Source organism: Poromitra crassiceps (genome assembly GCF_964638095.1).
Source record: "Poromitra crassiceps genome assembly, chromosome: 25".
Taxonomy (NCBI): Eukaryota; Metazoa; Chordata; class Actinopteri; order Beryciformes; family Melamphaidae; genus Poromitra; species Poromitra crassiceps.
Genome location: NC_139649.1, coordinates 14456001 through 14475096, shown reverse-complemented (window position 1 = coordinate 14475096; position 19096 = coordinate 14456001). Strand labels below are relative to the sequence as shown.

The window sequence follows — 19096 nt, the reverse complement described above, 5'->3', positions numbered from 1 at the left end:
GTTGTTGCTTTATGGTTATGTCAGTCATGGGTTACTATCAATCACGGGTGAAATTTTGGAGAGATGGGCTAAGGACTTGCGCGTGTCGTGCGTTTGGGCTGTTGCCTATTGGCTGGCCTTCCTGGAGGGCGGGCCTGCCTGACGTCATTTCCATGTGAAACAGGAAGTGGGGAGTACAGATGAGTTTGTGAATGAGTGGTGAGGAAACATGGAGAAAAGCTTTTTAACACAGCATCAGGACTAGATGCTGGACTCGGAGGAGATGAATGAATGAATGACTCTTTAACCATGAACCAAACCCATCTATATTTGTTTGTGTATTCTATGTGTGTACGAATGTAGATGTCTCATACTGTGTCACAGTCACTTTCATTTGGAAACTAATCTACCTTAATTATTAGATCATTTCCCTTTTCACTTTTAGCAGAATGGGCTGGACCAATCTTTTTCAGATATGTTTTCTCAGATCATGTTCTGGCCTGTTCCCTCCTGGGAGGTCATGTTTGTCTCTCTGTCAGGATATCTCACAAAATGTGTTACATATTTGCACAACACTTTGTAGAAAAGTATGTCATGGGCCAACTTACAACTGATTAATTCTTCATGCCCACTGGCCAAAAGGCGGTGTGGCCAATCACACAACTACCAAACAGATTCACATAACACCACAAAACCTAGAATGTAGAAAGGTTGGTCATGGGCACCAGACATGTTTGATTCTCCAATGGACTTTCATGATGGCACCAGATATGTTTGCTAGTAGATTTTTGACTCAACTGCAAAGCCTCTATAGAAGGTACAGTAGATATGGCCAGGGCGCTAATGGTTCTGGTGGTATACTACAGTATGTGAAGCAGGTTGTATGTGACGTGTACAGACAGTTGCAGGGCAGTTTTAGTCAGTATTTTTGTCTATAGTGCATGGTATCCAGTGTGGGACTGTGGGACTGTGGGACTGTGTGTGTGTGTGTGTGTGTGTGTGTGTGTGTGTGTGTGTGTGTGTGTGTGTGTGTGTGTGTGTGTGTGTGTGTACACATGCATGTGCGTGCACTTAGGCGAGCATGCTAGTGAATATGTTGAGTTGTGATGGCCTCTGCACTGTGGTCTGACTCTGCACACAGACCACTCCTCTTCTCTGTATCTCTGCTCTCCCTCTCTCCGTCCTCTAGAAGATGCTTTGCCTGCGGTTCTTTCCTCGACCTAAATGAGAGAGACATTATAATTAATCACAATCACAATCAGCTTTATTGGCCAAGTATGTGTACACATTTGCATTGCTCCCAAAGTATTCACACACGGAAAAAAGGTATGCACAAGTTAAAACAAACGAGGAATGGGTGCATTCAAACATTTACAACATTTTGCATTAAATATATACAATAAGTGTGGTGTAAAGTGTCTATTTTAAATATGTATATATGAAAGAATGTACTGTATATATGTACAGTATATGTATAAATATAAAAAAGAGGATAATAAGCAAAGGCTTATACAGATATATTTCCAGATATTGGTTATTTATCGTTCAATGTGAACGAAGCTTTGAGTCAGATATTGTACGATTATCTCCCAGCAAACGTACATCAAATTGTTTGATTGTGTATGTGTGTGTGTGTGTGTGTGTGTGTGTGTGTCCATGCCTTAAATGAAGTGTTAGCGAGATCTATTTACATGAGAATATTTCTGTATTGAATGGGTAGACAGCGCCTTATTTGCATTCATTTTCTGTTCAATTCCACGGAGACTTGTCTCGGTGGAATTACTATGACTTGTGTCATCAGAGTAAACAAACTCAGCATGACGGCTCCTTGCAAAGCCCCGCTGGTTGACTAAGTCTGTTTGCAATCACTGTCAAATATTGCAATTGTTGTAGCAAGGATTAAACCATGGTAGGGCTTAATTCTGTTTCATTTATCAGCCACTTTGGGAAGTGGATTTTCTTCCAAATCCCCACATTGAAAAATCTAATAGCCTAATAATGAAATAACTGAAAATTAATGTTGTGTACAGCCTGTATTTTATATCTGGAAATATTTCTGTATGTATATGTAATACCCAATAATGTAGCCTTCTATGATACACACATGCACATTTGCTTGTGAGTGTTCTTTCTCTCTTTATCTGTTCTCTCAATACATTCTCTTGTTGTAATTGCCTGTTGTATTATCTTGAGGCTTGGATTTGTTCTATTGTCATCTGTAACAAATCTGTTTATGGATTACAGCCTTCTATCCCATGGGGATCATTCAAGTTTCAGGGGATAATGCAGCAGCAAATAGTAACAGGATACAGCAAATACAAAAATTATTAAAAAAAAAAGGGGGTAAATAGCAAATATGAGTTAGCATAATTCACCAAACCGTTTAACAGTCAAATATTGTACGATTACTTCCCAGCAAACGAACATCAAATTGTGTGTGTGTGTGTGTGTGTGTGTGTGTGTGTGTGTGTGTTCATGCCTTACATTTTAAGTAAAAATGTATGAATGAAAAGTAGGAAAAAGAGAACTATAGCATGCCAATGGTGTGCAAAAAAGAGCACAAAATAAAATAATACAATTACTGAAAAATATGTATACCTATGATATGAAAATATACCAACATATGACATAATCCATCATGAAATAGGTGAAAAATGATTTAAAAAAGTACATTATATATATGTATTTATGTATTTATTTATATTGATATTTATATAATATACCGTATATATATTTCTATATAAATATATCTAAATAATGTATATCTATATCTATATCTATATCTATATATATCTATATCTATCTATCTATCTATCTATCTATCTATCTATCTATATATATATATATATATACGGTATATATAATATATATATGCATGCAATGGTTTCACTTTATATTTTGAATTAGTTGAGTTGCATGCGATGAAAGTGAATGGACGTCCACCTTGTTACTGTTACATTGTGAGAGTGTGTGGAAGGTACAGCACCTGGAGGCTGGAACACTGAGCTGTTACATTGTGAGAGTGTGTGGAAGGTACAGCACCTGGAGGCTGGAACACTGAGCTGTTACATTGTGAGAGTGTGTGGAAGGTACAGCACCTGGAGGCTGGAATACTGAGCTGTTACATTGTGAGAGTGTGTGGAAGGTACAGCACCTGGAGGCTGGAACACTGAGCTGCGGTGGCCTGGGTCCTTCTGGAGCTGGATCTCTCTGAGGGAAAACACTGAGGCCGCTAAAACATGATAGAAGAATAGAAGAACATCAGGACAGTCATTTCTGCAACCCATTGTGTTAGTTTCTTCTTCTTTCTAGTGGGTGCTGCCTTCAACTTATAGACATAGAGGCTTTGCACTTTTTTTCCAGAAAGAATGCTTGGTGCTAGAATGGATTGCCTGGAGGGACGACTCTGCCTCTGATTGGCTTGGCCTGATATTTTACCCAGAGCCGTATAATAGAAGAGTTCCGACATCTCCATTCACTCCAATGGACCAGTTTTTTTCCAGGAAGTAGAAAGTGGAACTCTTCAGTAAAAAAAGCAGCACTGTCGAGTTGCATCAAAATAGACAGTGTTGTACTTTGAAAGGGTTTTTCATCCCTTGAAATGAATCAATTTGTACATTATCTGCTTTATTTTAGCATGCAAAAGTAGCGCGAGACCCATTCCTGGCTGTTCATTGGCTAATGATTCTTGCATTTTGGTCCTCCGCTGACGCCACTCTCTTACTAGAGGACACTAATTTTACCCTAACCTTAACCAATCGTCACTCTTCATGCCTAAACCCAACCTCCTCCGGCTGATGCATTCTAGCATCGACCAGAGAGAATCTCCTTGCAAACACAACTGGCACCATCTTTGATGGTCCAATGGAGAACTGCTTACAGGCTAAATCTAACAAGAGGTCTACAAAAGGAGAGATATGTATAAAAAAAATAATAAAAAAAATTATTGCGTCATATATTCATGTTATGTTATTCATGTTATGGTCTGACAATGTGGATTTGTTTCCATGTCTTTTTTTTGCCTGTTTCTACTCCAAAACAGTTAAATCAGTTGGCTTTCTGGTTTTCTGAGCTAGCATCCTTACTAGCCACTAAGCTACTTTAGAGAAATCCATTGTTAATTCACATGTATTTAAACCAGGGATTTTCAAAGCTCAGTAAAGGGAAGTGGAAAAAAATATGACATTACTTATTAAAAGGAGATCTCAGCATAAATATGTGTGATTGGGTTAAAGGAGAACTTACCTCCAAAACACTTTTTTTCAGCTTTTAACCAATATATATGACTTTGGGGGTGATGTGTGAAGAATGCTGGTCAAAATTTCCACATTTGTGACCAAACTGTTGCCATTCTGCCATTTGTATCATTTTTCAGCAGCATAACTGGCATAAGCGCCCTCTAAGGGTGGAACACTGCTTTTTTTTTTGCCCGCAAATGAATGGGAGATTTGGTACAATCTGACGTCAGGTTGTCCCCAAAGACTATGGGATTTCAAGATAGTTACTCCACTACTCCCCCTGTACCCTTTCGACTCCTCACAACTCCAAGCCTATTCCCATGATGTCACAAGCATTTTCCTACCAATATGGTGCTAGTAGCTACAATACACACAGCTCATTGGACGTTTGTGTCACTTGACCTGTTAACACTAGAACCGCCACTGTGGTCAGTGGGACCGTTTTGATATTTTCAATGCATGTAACTCTATTTCAATAAAAGATATGACCCTGCCTGTCCATGACTTTTCATAAATATGTGTTTTTTACTATCTATCTACGTTTTAAAGTTGTGTCATGAAAGGCAAGAGAGTAATAATAATTTAATCCTTGGAGCGCCATCGCGGTCACAGAGACCAGTGCAGTTTGTGAATGGAGAGTGTAGCCTATAGCGCAGCCAGTGCACTTAGCAGCAGCATCATATCTCTCTCCCACTTTCCCCATGCAGATCCCTCTCTCTCTCTCTCTCACTCACTCTGCTGCTTGTAGGGAGCCGATCTCTCTCTCTCTCTCTCTCTCCCCCTCTGCCTGCTTGCTCTCTGTGCTCAGAGCAGAGAGAGCACAGTCTGACATTTCCGCAAACAAATCTCATCGCAGTTTAGCGCATATGTAAAATATAACGCTATACTACGACGTGACAACGTGACAACGCTGCTCTAAACACATCGGCTACTAAAATATATTTCCCTGCATCTCATACTGAGATATTAGATCGGTATTGAGTTTGGACAGACTGAATCCTCCTGGTCCCATGCAGGAGCCTGTTTCGCCAGCCAGGGTCTGGGAGGAGGGAGGCGGAGAACACAGCCTGCAACTGCGCTGAGAGGAAAACTTTTGCACAACTTTTAACAAGAATCACGAAAAGCCGCCAAACTAAAATTAAAAAGGGACTTCATTGGCAAGTTGGACGAGGGAATGACGTGGAGAAATCTCGCATTGTGTCACCCCAGAGCGGGGGGTTTGTCCTATTGTGCGGTGTGCTGCGGTAAACAAGCCTCGTGTCACTATGCTCTTATCGATAGATACAGACGCCACATATACACATGGAGAAAAATAATTAAATTTCTAGTTCGCCACTGAATTACCAAATTGATATAACTTTCAACCATTTTGAGCAACACTGTTTCCATACAGGCTACCAGCGTTGGCTAGTTGTTGATATTTATAAAGATATTGCCCCTCTCAAATAAATTATTTTCGAGGCGGTGGGCAAACTGTAATGGCGTCGATTTCCAAAAAAAATTCTTGAGCTGAGGACAGCCAAAGAGTTTAGTATAGACAAGAGTATATGTCATTTCTTGGTTTTTTCCATAGGTATTTTCAAATCACTGTTCTGATACATATCTAGGGGGTAAGTCCTCCTTTAAAGAGATAGTTCAGAGATAGAGTAGTTTGACAGTTTTCCTACTTTCCCAGAGTCAGACGACAGACCTTTCTATGTATTTGGTGTAGTCTGAGGTACGTCAAACAGCAATATCAGGCTATCTTGGCTCAATTGTTGAGTGTCTATGCGATCAAATAACATAATCATGATCCCATAGGCATCCAGGAAACAAGCGAGGCAGGCTCCTTTTTCCAAGCTTCGTCCGGGGGAAGGCCCACAGTCTCAGACTTTGAAAACCCTTATTTAAACCAAGACAGTGATGTTTAGCTTGACCAGATCCAGGTTACTAACAAGCTGACTCTAAAGAGAACATCGATCAGATGATGTGATCTGCTCCCAGTCAAAAACAGTACACAAATTAACCCTGTCTATTCAGTCATGTTGAGAGAGCAACGTTGTATGTTCCTTTAGAAATGCAATCACTGTCCACAGCCAAGAGCTGCAGACCTCTAATATGGCCATCAGAGGGTGTGCTAGGCTTGTGTGTGCATAAGTGTGTGTGTGTGTGTGTGTGTGTGTGTGTGTGTGTGTGTGTGTGTGTGTGTGTGTGTGTGTGTGTGTGCGCGCGTGCGTGCGTGTGTGTGTCTTACTGTCTGCCAAACTGTGTATGTTGTCCCCCAGGGTCAGGAAGTAGGGGTGTCGTAAAGATGCTTCAGAGGACATTCTGCTCCGGGTATCGTACTGCAATCACAATACAAAGCCACAGTCTGAGGTCAGTACTGTCAGTAGTTAATACCAGTCAGGTGAAGGCTGCTGTGTGGTGTCTGAGGTCAGTACTGTCAGTAGTTAATACCAGTCAGGTGAAGGCTGCTGTGTGGTGTCTGAGGTCAGTACTGTCAGTAGTTAATACCAGTCAGGTGAAGGCTGCTGTGTGGTGTCTGAGGTCAGTACTGTCAGTAGTTAATACCAGTCAGGTGAAGGCTGCTGTGTGGTGTCTGAGGTCAGTACTGTCAGTAGTTAATACCAGTCAGGTGAAGGCTGCTGTGTGGTGTCTGAGGTCAGTACTGTCAGTAGTTAATACCAGTCAGGCGAAGGCTGCTGTGTGGTGTCTGAGGTCAGTACTGTCAGTAGTTAATACCAGTCAGGTGAAGGCTGCTGTGTGGTGTCTGAGGTCAGTACTGTCAGTAGTTAATACCAGTCAGGTGAAGGCTGCTGTGTGGTGTCTGAGCTCAGTACTGTCAGTAGTTAATACCAGTCAGGTGAAGGCTGCTGTGTGGTGTCTGAGGTCAGTACTGTCAGTAGTTAATACCAGTCAGGTGAAGGCTGCTGTGTGGTGTCTGAGGTCAGTACTGTCAGTAGTTAATACCAGTCAGGCGAAGGCTGTTGTGTGGTGTCTGAGGTCAGTACTGTCAGTAGTTAATACCAGTCAGGTGAAGGCTGCTGTGTGGTGTCTGAGGTCAGTACTGTCAGTAGTTAATACCAGTCAGGTGAAGGCTGCTGTGTGGTGTCTGAGCTCAGTACTGTCAGTAGTTAATACCAGTCAGGTGAAGGCTGCTGTGTGGTGTCTGAGGTCAGTACTGTCAGTAGTTAATACCAGTCAGGTGAAGGCTGCTGTGTGGTGTCTGAGGTCAGTACTGTCAGTAGTTAATACCAGTCAGGTGAAGGCTGCTGTGTGGCGTCTTGTCTCTTACCAGCAGTAGAGCAGACAGCAGGTCAATCCCCTCCATGTCCAACCTGAAGGACACAAGGTAGGAAGTTGAGGGCAGGATGGAGAGAGAAAACGACATTCCTATTGCATTCCTATTGGCCAGTGTTGTTGATGTTGTGGTTGTATGGTCCGGCGTTACCTGGGCACATGGTTGATGAGTGCTTGAGACCTGTACTGAGGAAACAGGTAGGACCTAAACTCATCGTTACTGCTGATACCTGGCCAAGTGTCCTCTGTTGGAGTCCCTGGGAGAAGAAAGAAAGAAAGCTGCGGTAGGTCTTTCTCGCTTATATATAGTATACTATATCATAGTAGATTCTGGGCTGGTGGTATGTATATTTTTAGAACAGATGGGTGCGAGCGTCTTACCCATGAGTCTGAAGACCAGGTGTAGCTCCTCCTTCACAGTGGCCCCAGGAAACATGGGCCGCCCTGTGGCCATCTCAAACAGGATGCAGCCCACGCCCCTTTAAGAGGAGGGAGGGAACGATAACGCAAGGAGGAGGAATAGGGAAAGAGTCCTCCAATATTGAGTAGGCACTATTTAATAGGCTAGACACTCATGCACTCTCTCTCTCTCTCTAGCCGTTTTCACACATGCGCTTTTTACTGTTAAATGACCGGAAAACGGTCTAATGCCTTGGAGTGTGAAAGTTGTTTTCCGGTATAAGCGCGACCCCGTCATCGCGGACTTTTCACCAGTTTCTAGGTTGTCATGAGAGCGGTATGGCTGCTTCATGTGTGGGCGTGCTCCCCCCCCTCCCCTCTCTGCTCGCACTCTGGCCAGAGTCCTTCAGTCCAGCCCGACAGGGACACAGACAGCGAAAATGGCAAAGGCTTGTTCTGAGAGTCTTGCAAGCCGCCCAACGCTTGTAAGCAGATGCACGAAGCGAAATGTGGAAGTATTTTGCTTACGTTGCTGACAGCGAAGGCAAGACCCCCGGACACATCAAACGAAGCCAGTCTGTAAAAAGTGCTTCAACGCGACGCAGGTGAACGGATAAACATCGAACCAGCCAGGCTATTTCTCTCAGACACGGATCCAAACTTCTTCAAAGATTTCAGTTCAAAGACTGGTTAGCGAATGTGAAGGATACAACTTACATGCCCTCTTAAGTCAAACGAGTGTGATTTATTGTGTGACAAGCGAACTTATTTCACCATCGGAGTTTTGCTGACCCCCAAAATAAGCCCCCCCCCCCCCGCCCCCCAACATACAGGCTATTTGACGACTATATTCACACATGCGAGCGCTCAGGTGTGAAGGGAAATTCCGGGAAATGGCCGATATTGATTTACAGGTAATTTTCCTGTACGCATGTGTGAAAATGGCTTCTCTCTCTCTCACACACACACACGCACGCACGCACACACACACACCACACACGCACACGCACACGCACACACACACACATACACACACGCACACACACACACGCGCGCACACACACACACACACACACACACACACACACACACACACACACACACACACACACTTCAAAGAGCGCTGATCACAGTCATGTATGGTCCGAGTCGGCACATTGTTCTAGCGGTATTGAACAGACATCATGTGGTCTCATGAGAGGATATGGAGCTAGGTGAGCTGATGAAAAGCCAGTCATTGTGTTGCTGGATGGGAATAGCCATATTTAGCCCCGTAGCTGCCTAGTGTAATATATAAAAGCTCAATGAATCTGACTGCGCAGAATTATGTTAATTTCTGAACCACAAATCTTTCTAGCGATGCCACTGGCTGCTAGAATGTAAACAACTTAAAAATGTCATTACAAAGTGTAAATAATATCATTTGGATGGAGAGTTTGTGAAATTGTGATAATCAACCGTCTCATTTGTGACTAGTGCAGCAGAATAAAGTGGAGCTGATCACCATTCATTTTCCTGCCCCACGATATGTATAATGCATTCTGATATATAGAATTTCGATATATCATCGCATGACCCCGTCCCTACTGTCTTGCCGATTGTGTAGAGATGGAGAAATATCCATATTGTGCTTACTCACCACATGTCGATGGGTGTGGAGTACTCTGTGGAGCCCAGCAGCACATCAGGGGGGCGATACCACAGAGTCACCACCTCATTGGAGTAGGTCTTAGTGGGGACAGACTTGGCCCTCGCCAGACCTGGACAACACAAGAGTCAGGGTTTGATGGCCATGAGCTTTTCAAGCACCAAACTGATCATTTTGGATTGAATCTGCCTTTGTGCCAATATTCAGTATATTTAAATATGACTATTTTCATGCCAAAATAAAATTACATAACATATAAAACTTTATGTTTGGCTGGGTGAAGAAGCCTCTGATACAGCACCTATAATAACATGAAAAATAATACAAATGCTAATAATACTAATATTACTACCGGTACTACTAATAATAATAAATAACACTACTACTACTACTACTACCAGAGATGGGAAGTAACTAAGTTCCAATACTTTGTTACTGTACTAAGTAAAGAATGTGTGTACTTTTCCCATCTTTGACTGCTTTGTGTAATTGTTATCACGGCAGTATCATCTCATCTGCTCTGCTTTAAATCCATAAAAAAATGTATCCATAAATTGTCCTGAAATACTGGTCTGGCTATCTGCCCACATCCAGCACCGCAAAAATGAGAAGATTCAGACAAAGGGGCACTGTTGCTAGGTTACAGTAAGGAAGGTGCGAAAACAATATGGGGCAGATCTCCAAGTGGCAGTCAAATATAATTGGAAAGCAACCTTGGCAGGAGGCATGCTATTGTATGTCATGTCTTTATCACCACAGCACTACCCTGTGTGTGTGTGTGCACGCGTGTGTGTGTGTGTGTGTGTGCGTGTGTGTGTGTGCGCGTGTGTGTGCGTGCGCGCACACGAGTGTGTATGTGCGTGTGTTCCTACCAAAGTCAGCCAGTTTGAGCTCTCCCTTGTCGTTGATGAGCAGGTTCTGCGGCTTCAGGTCTCTGTGGAGGATCTTCCTCTTGTGACAGTAAGACAGACCACGCAGCAGCTGGAACATGAAGATCTGTGGTGGACCCAGATCAAAGAGTTAGCACTGTGTGGTGATGTGTGGTGATGACAACGCTACTGAGGACGACTGATGACAATGTCAATATTTGGTACATTTTCGAAGAGTTTGCTTTCAAAAATGAGAGTAGTAAGTACACAAAAAGTTACAAATTTAAGGTAACTTAAAGGGCACATCTATGACCTTTATCAACCTATTGACAAATCAACAGAACTGGCCTCCGCCTACACAAGTCTCTCCCCCGAAATGTGCAACCCTAGTCTGAAAAATGTCTCTGACCTCTGACGACCATGAAGAATCCTCACCTTGACGTTGTACATGCTCATGAGGTTGCCACAGTTGTCCAGGTACTGTTTGAGGTCACTGTCCTGGGAAACACAAGCAGGCAGGTGTTGATGTCACATCTGTCCATATGCACGCCAGCCACACTCATGTCATGGAGGGTCGTTCTCCTCATCGGTCGTAGATCCTCATCCTACTCACCAGATACCAGATACTCAAACAGCAGCGTGAGGGAGCGTGAGGTGTGGATCTACTCACCAGATACTCAAACACCAGCGTGAGGCAGCGCTCTGTGTGGATGATGTCGTGCAGCGTGACAATGTTGGCGTGCTTGAGGTTCTTCAGCAGAGACACTGGGCAGACAGGAAGACAAGAGGCATGATGTGAAGTCGGGCTGCTCCCTCCGTGTACCAGTACCCCCAAATGTATTTGTAATGTATTTCTACGCATTGGATCTTTTGCCGATATCTGATATCCCAATATTTTCCAAATCTTTTAGTCGAATTGCCAATGCCGATACCGATAGTGTGCGTTTTCCTCCCACCTAATTTCAGAGAACACCTAGTTTCTCCGGTAGTGGAATTAACACATTATTATGCCTACTCTTATTGTGGCAGATGCAGACATAAATACAACTAGAAACATCGTGTGCTTCGCACGCTCAGTCCTAGCACACGATTAAAAAAAAAAACACGATTTCAGACGGCAGTCCGTCTTTATTGTCACACGAACACTTCAACACATGCATGCGGCCACTACACACACTCATGCTGACAGTGGCCGGTGAAATATGTCCTCTGCATTTGACCCATCCAGGCTTGTCCTTTCCTCCAGGGGTCAGGCCAGGAGCAGTGGTCGCTATTTCTTTCCAGCGCCCGGGGACCTTCATTGGACCATCATTGGACCAACTTCAGATGTTGTCGTCACTGGTCGGATGACGATTTGTGCATGTTTTTAGTTGGGGGTTATGTACGGAGGAACCCCCCTGGGGGGTACGGGGAGAACATGCAAACTCCACACAGAAAGGCCCTTTCGACGAGATAGCCCACCTGGGCAGTAGGCACTGAAGATATAAGGGGGGTCACAACTCCAGCGCCCACAGCATCCCAGGTGAGAATCGAACCCAGGACCTTCGAGCTGTGAGGCGACAGCGCTTACCACTGCACCACCGTACCCCACTGTTCTGGACATGTATGTGCTTTATTATATAATAGTGAGATGCTTTTCAAAATGTACACATTCACTGGGCAAAATAAGAAAATTACTTCAACTTTGGTTATATAGCCTAAGCCCTCGCTCACACAGGATGCCGAAGCAAGGCTCAACCTACGCTGTACCCACAAGTTTCATTTCGGCGTCCTTGTTAACAGGCGAAGCCGTTCACACCACCCGCGCGCGCGCCACGCTGACGCCGTGCCGAAGCCACGCTCACGCCGCGCCGAAGCGCCTGACGCCGAATTTCCAAGCGTGACGCTGAAGCCGTGAAGCCGCGAGGCATGAAGCCAAATGGGAGTTGTGGGCGGGTTCAAGGCGCGAGAGTAGGCGCTGAGATTTCTTTATGTAATATTTCCTTTCAAACAAAACTGTGAGATTCATTCTACTTAAATGGAGCATTTGGGCATAATTGATGCATAATATCATTTTATCAATCATATCGATATTCCATTTTAAAGCACTTATCAGCCGATAGCGATGATATAACTGTGCATCCCTAATTTCTCCCCGTCTCCACAGCAACCGTTTAAGTTTAAGAGGTGAGGAAAGTGCTGTGCAGGAATGGATGGCCCTTAGCTCTAGAATTACTTTCCACTGGAGGGCAGCACTGTTACACTCCCCAGAGCTGCAGGACTTCCTCAGGTGTGTGTGTGTGTGTGTGTGTGTGTGTGTGTGTGTGTGTGTGTGTGTGTGTGTGTGTGTGCGCGCCCAAGTAAGTACATTTTATTTATAATAAAGTGCCTTTCAAAACCAGTGTAACGAGACAACATTAAAAATAGGAAGATAACTGATAAGGATAATGCGTGCCTGTGTGTGTATGGGGTGTGTGTGTGTCTGGGGGTGTGTGTATGGGGTGTGTGTGTGTGTCTGGGGGTGTGTGGGGGTGTGTGTGTGTCTGGGGGTGTGTGTATGGTGTGTGTGTGTGTGTGTGTGTGTCTGGGGGTGTGTGTGTGTATGGGGGTGTGTGTGTGTCTGGGGGTGTGTGGGGGTGTGTGTCTGGGCGTGTGTGTGTGTCTGGGTGTGTGTGTGTGTGTGTGTGTGTGTGTGTGTGTGTGTGTGTGTGTGTGTGTGTGTGTCTGGGGGTGTGTGTGGGGGTGTGTACCCTCTCTGATAGCGGTGCAGGGGGCTCCCTCATCGTGCTCCAGCCGAATCTCCTTGAGCGCCACCACGTTCTCCGTCAGTTTGCTCCGCCCTTTGAACACTGTGGCGTACGTCCCCTAAACACGCACAAAATAACACCAGTAGGCTATTAGCCTTCAAGTGCCCATATTCAAGATTCAAGCTTCACTTTAGTAGCCACAGTAAGTAATCAGATTACAAATGCAGAATTTGCCTTAGTGCAAGTATGCAGCACAGTGGTCACATCTAGAAGACAGAGCTACTGTGTATAGAAAACAGTCACAAAACAATCACAGAATTTAAAGAGAAAGGTGTGTGTGTGTGTGTGTGTGTGTGTGTGTGTGTGTGTGTGTGTGTGTGTGTGTGTGTGTGTGATTGAACCCTATTGTATACCGCCATTGTAGAAACCTTAATCCATTTACCCTGCATATTGCATTACTACTGCACACATTCTTTCTTGATCATGATATAGTTGAATCAAATAAGTATACTGTAAGATAGGTGCAAACTAAAGACTCCAACCAACATTTGCCTGTTGGGCACGTAGCTTCTCCTGAAAAAAAGAACACGGGAATGGAGCGTAAGTGGCCAACTTCAACAAGCAGATAGGGAACAGTGGAGCTTTGATAATGAAAACATCCATGTCATCTCTCTGCAATCAGATTGCTGTAGTCCCATTGAGTATAACCTATTACCCTCCAGACCAGGGCAGTGGCGGACTGCATAATCGGGCACGTCGGGCAAATGCCCGGTGGCCTGGCCTGGCCTGGCCTGCCAAAAAAAAAAAATTTTTTTTTTTTTTTTTTTTTTTTGCAGGCCAGGCCAGGCCACTCACTGAACAGCAGGCCAGGCGCCGCCTACTGGTTTACTAGTGGTTTTATTACTTTAATCAGGTTTAAAGTGGGTGCATCTCATTGTAAAATTGGACTTGGCCCAAATTGGGCTTCAAACGGCCCAAATCGGGCTTCAAACGGCCCAAATCTGGCTTTAAATGACCCAAATAGGGCTTCAAACGGCCCAAATCTGGCTTTAAACGACCCAAATAGGGCTTCAAACGGCCCAAATCTGGCTTCAAACGGCCCAAATTGGGCTTCAAACGGCCCAAATTGAGCTTCAAACGCCCCAAATTTTTCGTCGCCACCCTTCGGAAGCCAGCACGCGCGTCGGCCCGTATCGGCCTGGCCTGCTTGGTATCTAATGCCCGGCCTGAATTATGATCCCAGTCCGCCCCTGGACCAGGGAGAGGGTGAGCTTGGCTAGCCACAGTTGATAGTAATTGACTATAAAAGCAGTTCTTTTTACAACCATCATCATTGCTATTTCTGTGGCTGCTGCTGAGAGACTAACACCGCCGCCAACCCCTAAGGGCAATAAATGCTCTCAGATAAGTGCTGTGGGTCATTAGTGCATTACTGACAATTGACTGCTTCATGCTCTACAGCAGGGGTGTCAGACTCATATTAGGTAGAGGGCCGGATTTGTTCAACTGAGACCTCATGGGGGCCGGATTTTTTTTTTTTACTAAAATCAATTCGACTCATTTACCCATTCACTTCACAAAAGAAATACTGCTCTTTCCATTTCTCTTGAAACTGCCTGCATTCCGTGTCAACCTTTCTCTTTTTCGACAGCATCTTGTTGATTCCTTTGTTTTTTGGTACTGTAGGTAGCCGAATGCGCGATTCAATTCCAGCGTGGCATCATGGCGGCTTTGTTTACACCTGATGACCTACTGACATACTTCCTTGTAGTGCAGGTTAATTGACTTATGAATGAACTCTTAGCTTGCTTATTAGCCACACGTAGTTCATGATAATGGGGTGCGAATTTAATAATAATAATAAAAAAAATAAAAAAAATCCAAAACATCTCGCGGGCCGGATGAAACCTGGGCCATATCTCTGACATCCCTGCTCTACAGCCCCCTGACAGCTCTCTGCCACATTGTCATCCTACGTGTCCTCCAGATGGTGTGAAAGTTCTTTCTCTCTCTCTCTCTCTCGTTAAGCTGCAAAGAACTGATTCAAGAGAACTCGCACAACATGGGGCTAAGAACTGATTCAAGAGAACGCACCCCGTACGACATGTGGGTAAGAACTGATTGAACTGATTCAAGAGAACGCACCCTGTACGACATGTGCGTAAGAACAGATTCAAGAGAACGCACCCCGTACAACATGTGGGTAAGAACTGATTCAAGAGAACGCACACCGTACGACATGTGCGTAAGAACAGATTCAAGAGAACGCACCCCGTACAACATGTGGGTAAGAACTGATTCAAGAGAACGCACCCCGTACGACATGTGGGTAAGAACTGATTCAAGAGAACGCACCCCGTACGACATGTGGGTAAGAACTGATTCAAGAGAACGCACCCCGTACGACATGGGGGTAAGAACTGATTCAAGAGAACGCACCCCGTACGACATGTGGGTAAGAACTGATTGAAGAGAACGCACCCCGTACGACATGTGGCCATCTTTTGTCTCATTTAGGCAGAAGCAGAGCCTGAAGCCACGCTGTGTGTGCCTGTGCTTGTTTTGACAGGATCCTATGTCTGCAGAATGGAGGGTTGACTGACTCACAGTCTCCCGCTAAGTCAAATGAAGACTGGGTGCAGGGTTAAGACATAGCCGGAGAGAAGCCTTTGATATAAAGTTCACTCGAGCCTCATGTTATTGCTGGGGGGCAGCGGTGGTGGTGGGTGTAGTCATCGTACACTCATCCCTCGCTGGACTCTTATCAGCCAGCTCTTGACCGTCTGAAAACGGACGTGGTCAAAGGTGAAGGTCTGTGTAATGGGTTTGACACCTACTTCACCCAGTTTGCCCAGCTTCACGTACGTCTCCAGCTTCCCAAAGCCTATGTCAGACTGGAGGCAAAAAGACAAGAGACGCATTAAGCAGCAATACGGAAAATAACCCTAATCCACATAGCAAATAATATATTTGTGACTTCCAAGAAACATATTAGCAAGTTATTCATATTAAATGATCTAAAAATGATCTTTCATTTTTAAATGAGGATATATATTGTAGACCAATTGTATTTCCTCAGGCAGGCTGTTTTTAAATTATTTAAAATTTTTAAATTTCCTTCTTTAAACTGCACACTGGAACAGTAAAAAATAGCTTCATCTCTAGAGTACACTTATGGAGATGTGTTTAATGTACGGTAACCATTTAGCCCAGGAAAGTCAGTTAATAAGTCTTTTTCTTATGTACAAATGACAAAAGGCTGGCAAGGAAGACGCTTCCTAACGGGCAGTTAGAGGAGGAAAGAGGAAAGACAGAGGAAAAGTACTAACAGGGATGCAGGATAAGAAGGTTAGTAATTTACAGGAGACAATGCTTCTGTGACATATGCAATAAGATGCTCTGGAATATAAACCAAGCCATTTATTGGTCAGGCATCTAATAATGTAGCTAAAATGAGAGTTATAAGAGTTATGTGAATACAAAATGAGTAAAAACGGCTCGCACACTGCAGGGCTCCGTTTCCAGTGGTCACTACTTTGTTGGAAACGGAGCACCTGCCCTCATTTGGTTTTTGGATGTTCTTTCTCATCGTTTATGTGAATACAAAGACTTTTCACGGCATTTTGTAAGTACATCGATTTATGATCGGCGACGTCACCACCAGCGATGATCATATTCTATCATCGGTCGCAATGGCATGTTGTCTATACTTCTGTTGTCTACTACGACAGGCGACCTGACGTCGTTGCAAAGGCCGCTGCGCACATTGCTGAGACTGAAATTGGATTGAACTCTGACCCCATCGCTAGCTTAGTTGATTAATTAATTGGCTCAATTAAAGGTAATCAACAGCTCTGGCTTTTGAATAGACTGTATGTGAGTGTGCCATTAGGCTAGTATGCAGATTGGTTATTATACAGTAGATACGAGGTTGTGTATATATTAGGGTTAGACTGATATATCAGCTGGTCAAAGGCTAATACAAGCACTGTGGTGAAGGTAGGCCACTGACCAGCGAGGCCCGTCGAGACATGCGGCTGAGAGGCTTGCAGGGCGGGGAGTTCTTCTCACTCTCCTGCTGTAGCTTCTGGAGGAACTCTGGAGGCAGGCGGATGTCCATGGGCAGAGACATGCGCTTACTGACGTCCTGCAGGCAGCCAACACACACCCATCAGTACATGGACACAACACGGCTACGCTAGCAACACAGATACACTCACGTCTAGGGATGCAGTGGAAAGTAACCCACCTAACTCATTTTTCCAGCCTCTACTGTATATTTGCAGTGTAGCTGCCTTTTTAGGCTGCCATAAATGAATGCTTATAACGCATTTTTGTTCACACTGATGATTGTATTTGTTTGCCTTATGATGATAAGGAGGTCATCGTTTAATCTCAATTATGTTCCCTTCCTAATATGCGAAACAAAAAATAACAAGCATGAAAGAGAAAAAAAAATCAAATTTTCGGCTTTTTGTTTTGCGCCAAGTGAAATGTTTTATGGTCACTCATGATTCAGTAGGTCACAGTTCCAGCCTTAAAGGGGCAGCTCACCCTAAAATCCAAAATACATATTTTCCCCACCTATAGTGCTATTTATCCGTTTAGATTGTTTTGTGTTAGTAGTTTGCATTTTGGAGATATCAGCCGTAGAGATTTCTGCCTTCTCTCCAATACAATGGAACAGGGTGGCACTCGGCTTGTGATGCTCAAAGCGGCAAAAAAATACAATTGAAAAACTCAACAGCAGTGTCTCTTTCCAGAAATCATGACCCGGTTACTCAAGATAATCCACAGACTTGTTGTGAGCAGTTTTATGTATGTTTTATGTAACTATTTTCGACCGAACTACACCTGCTAGCTAGCTGCTGCTAGTTTCATGTAGGAACTAGCTAGCAGCTAGTGAGTGTAGTTTGGTAACGAAAGTACCGTAAATTCCGGACTATAAGCCGCACCTTTTTTCCCGTTTTTTGGCCTTTTTTTGCCCCTGCGGCTTATATAACGGTGCGGCTTATCTATGGATTAAAAAAAAAAAAAAAAAAAAAAAAAAAAAAATCTCTCTTTTTTAGCACTCTTTCTAACTATAAATCCTATATAACTATAATAAGTTTTAATTTCCTCTCTTGCCCTCTTTTCACCACACTGTATGACACTGTATGACACTGTGTGCACTGTAAAAAACAACACAGGTGGTGTTGTGTTATGTTGTTTTGTTGAAATGTTAATAAATGGGAGCTTCCTCAAACAGCCATCTCTTTCCCGACAATCCCCTCTGTGCATGAACCCTTACATATGGTAATTAAACATTAAAACACAAAAAAAAAAAAAAAAAAAAAAAAAAAACCATTAAAACACCCGCGGCTTATAGTCCGGTGCGGCTTATATAAGAAAAAAATAGTCAACTTTGCAGGTGCGGCTTATACACCGGTGCGGCTTATAGTCCGGAATTTACGGTAGTTCCTACATTAAACTGCTCCCAACAAGGCCCTTTAAAACTTGTTATATAGAGATTTTTTGAAATGTCTATGGAGAAAATGAATGGGGAACTCTCTTCCGGGGCTGGAAACGTCACGTGACTGTTGAGCTCTATATCATTTCAGTAAGAAACCTTCATTTATTAATTTCTGCGTCATTATAATTGCCTGGATCTACAGAAATGAAGTTAGACTACGTTCTTTGTAGCCTGGTATCCAGACCCATATGAATCGCAGTTGTCACACTCTTCATATGGGCCTGGACCTACGCCCACCCACTGCGTTTATTCAGGACACGTTACTGTCCGGGACACCTGATTGGCTGGTCGGTGGGACCTTATTAAAATAATGAATCTAACATGATCTAATGTTACCGATAAGGCATTGCAGAGCGTCCAGACCCTAATCAAGGATTAATTTGGGCTGGTTACCAGGCAAAGTTCTTTGGCAAACAATTGAGGATAGCTTTATCAATTCATTTGAG

General features: G+C 43.9%; 1 protein-coding gene across 1 annotated transcript in view; it reads right to left on the bottom strand.

The window, feature by feature from the left end:
• Window positions 1-1164: 1164 nt before the first annotated feature.
• The window catches only part of cdk18 (cyclin dependent kinase 18), a gene marked incomplete at both ends in the record, with an annotated part of 37376 nt that continues 19444 nt past the window's right edge, over window positions 1165-19096 (bottom strand). The window contains 13 exons of the mRNA XM_083660572.1: window positions 1165-1199; window positions 3134-3211; window positions 6451-6541; window positions 7492-7534; window positions 7648-7753; window positions 7878-7975; window positions 9535-9655; window positions 10416-10539; window positions 10848-10910; window positions 11083-11177; window positions 13142-13256; window positions 15976-16032; window positions 17151-17285. Coding sequence (XP_083516698.1) covers window positions 1165-1199; window positions 3134-3211; window positions 6451-6541; window positions 7492-7534; window positions 7648-7753; window positions 7878-7975; window positions 9535-9655; window positions 10416-10539; window positions 10848-10910; window positions 11083-11177; window positions 13142-13256; window positions 15976-16032; window positions 17151-17285 — 1161 coding nt within the window. The remainder of the gene's footprint in view (window positions 1200-3133; window positions 3212-6450; window positions 6542-7491; window positions 7535-7647; window positions 7754-7877; window positions 7976-9534; window positions 9656-10415; window positions 10540-10847; window positions 10911-11082; window positions 11178-13141; window positions 13257-15975; window positions 16033-17150; window positions 17286-19096) is intronic.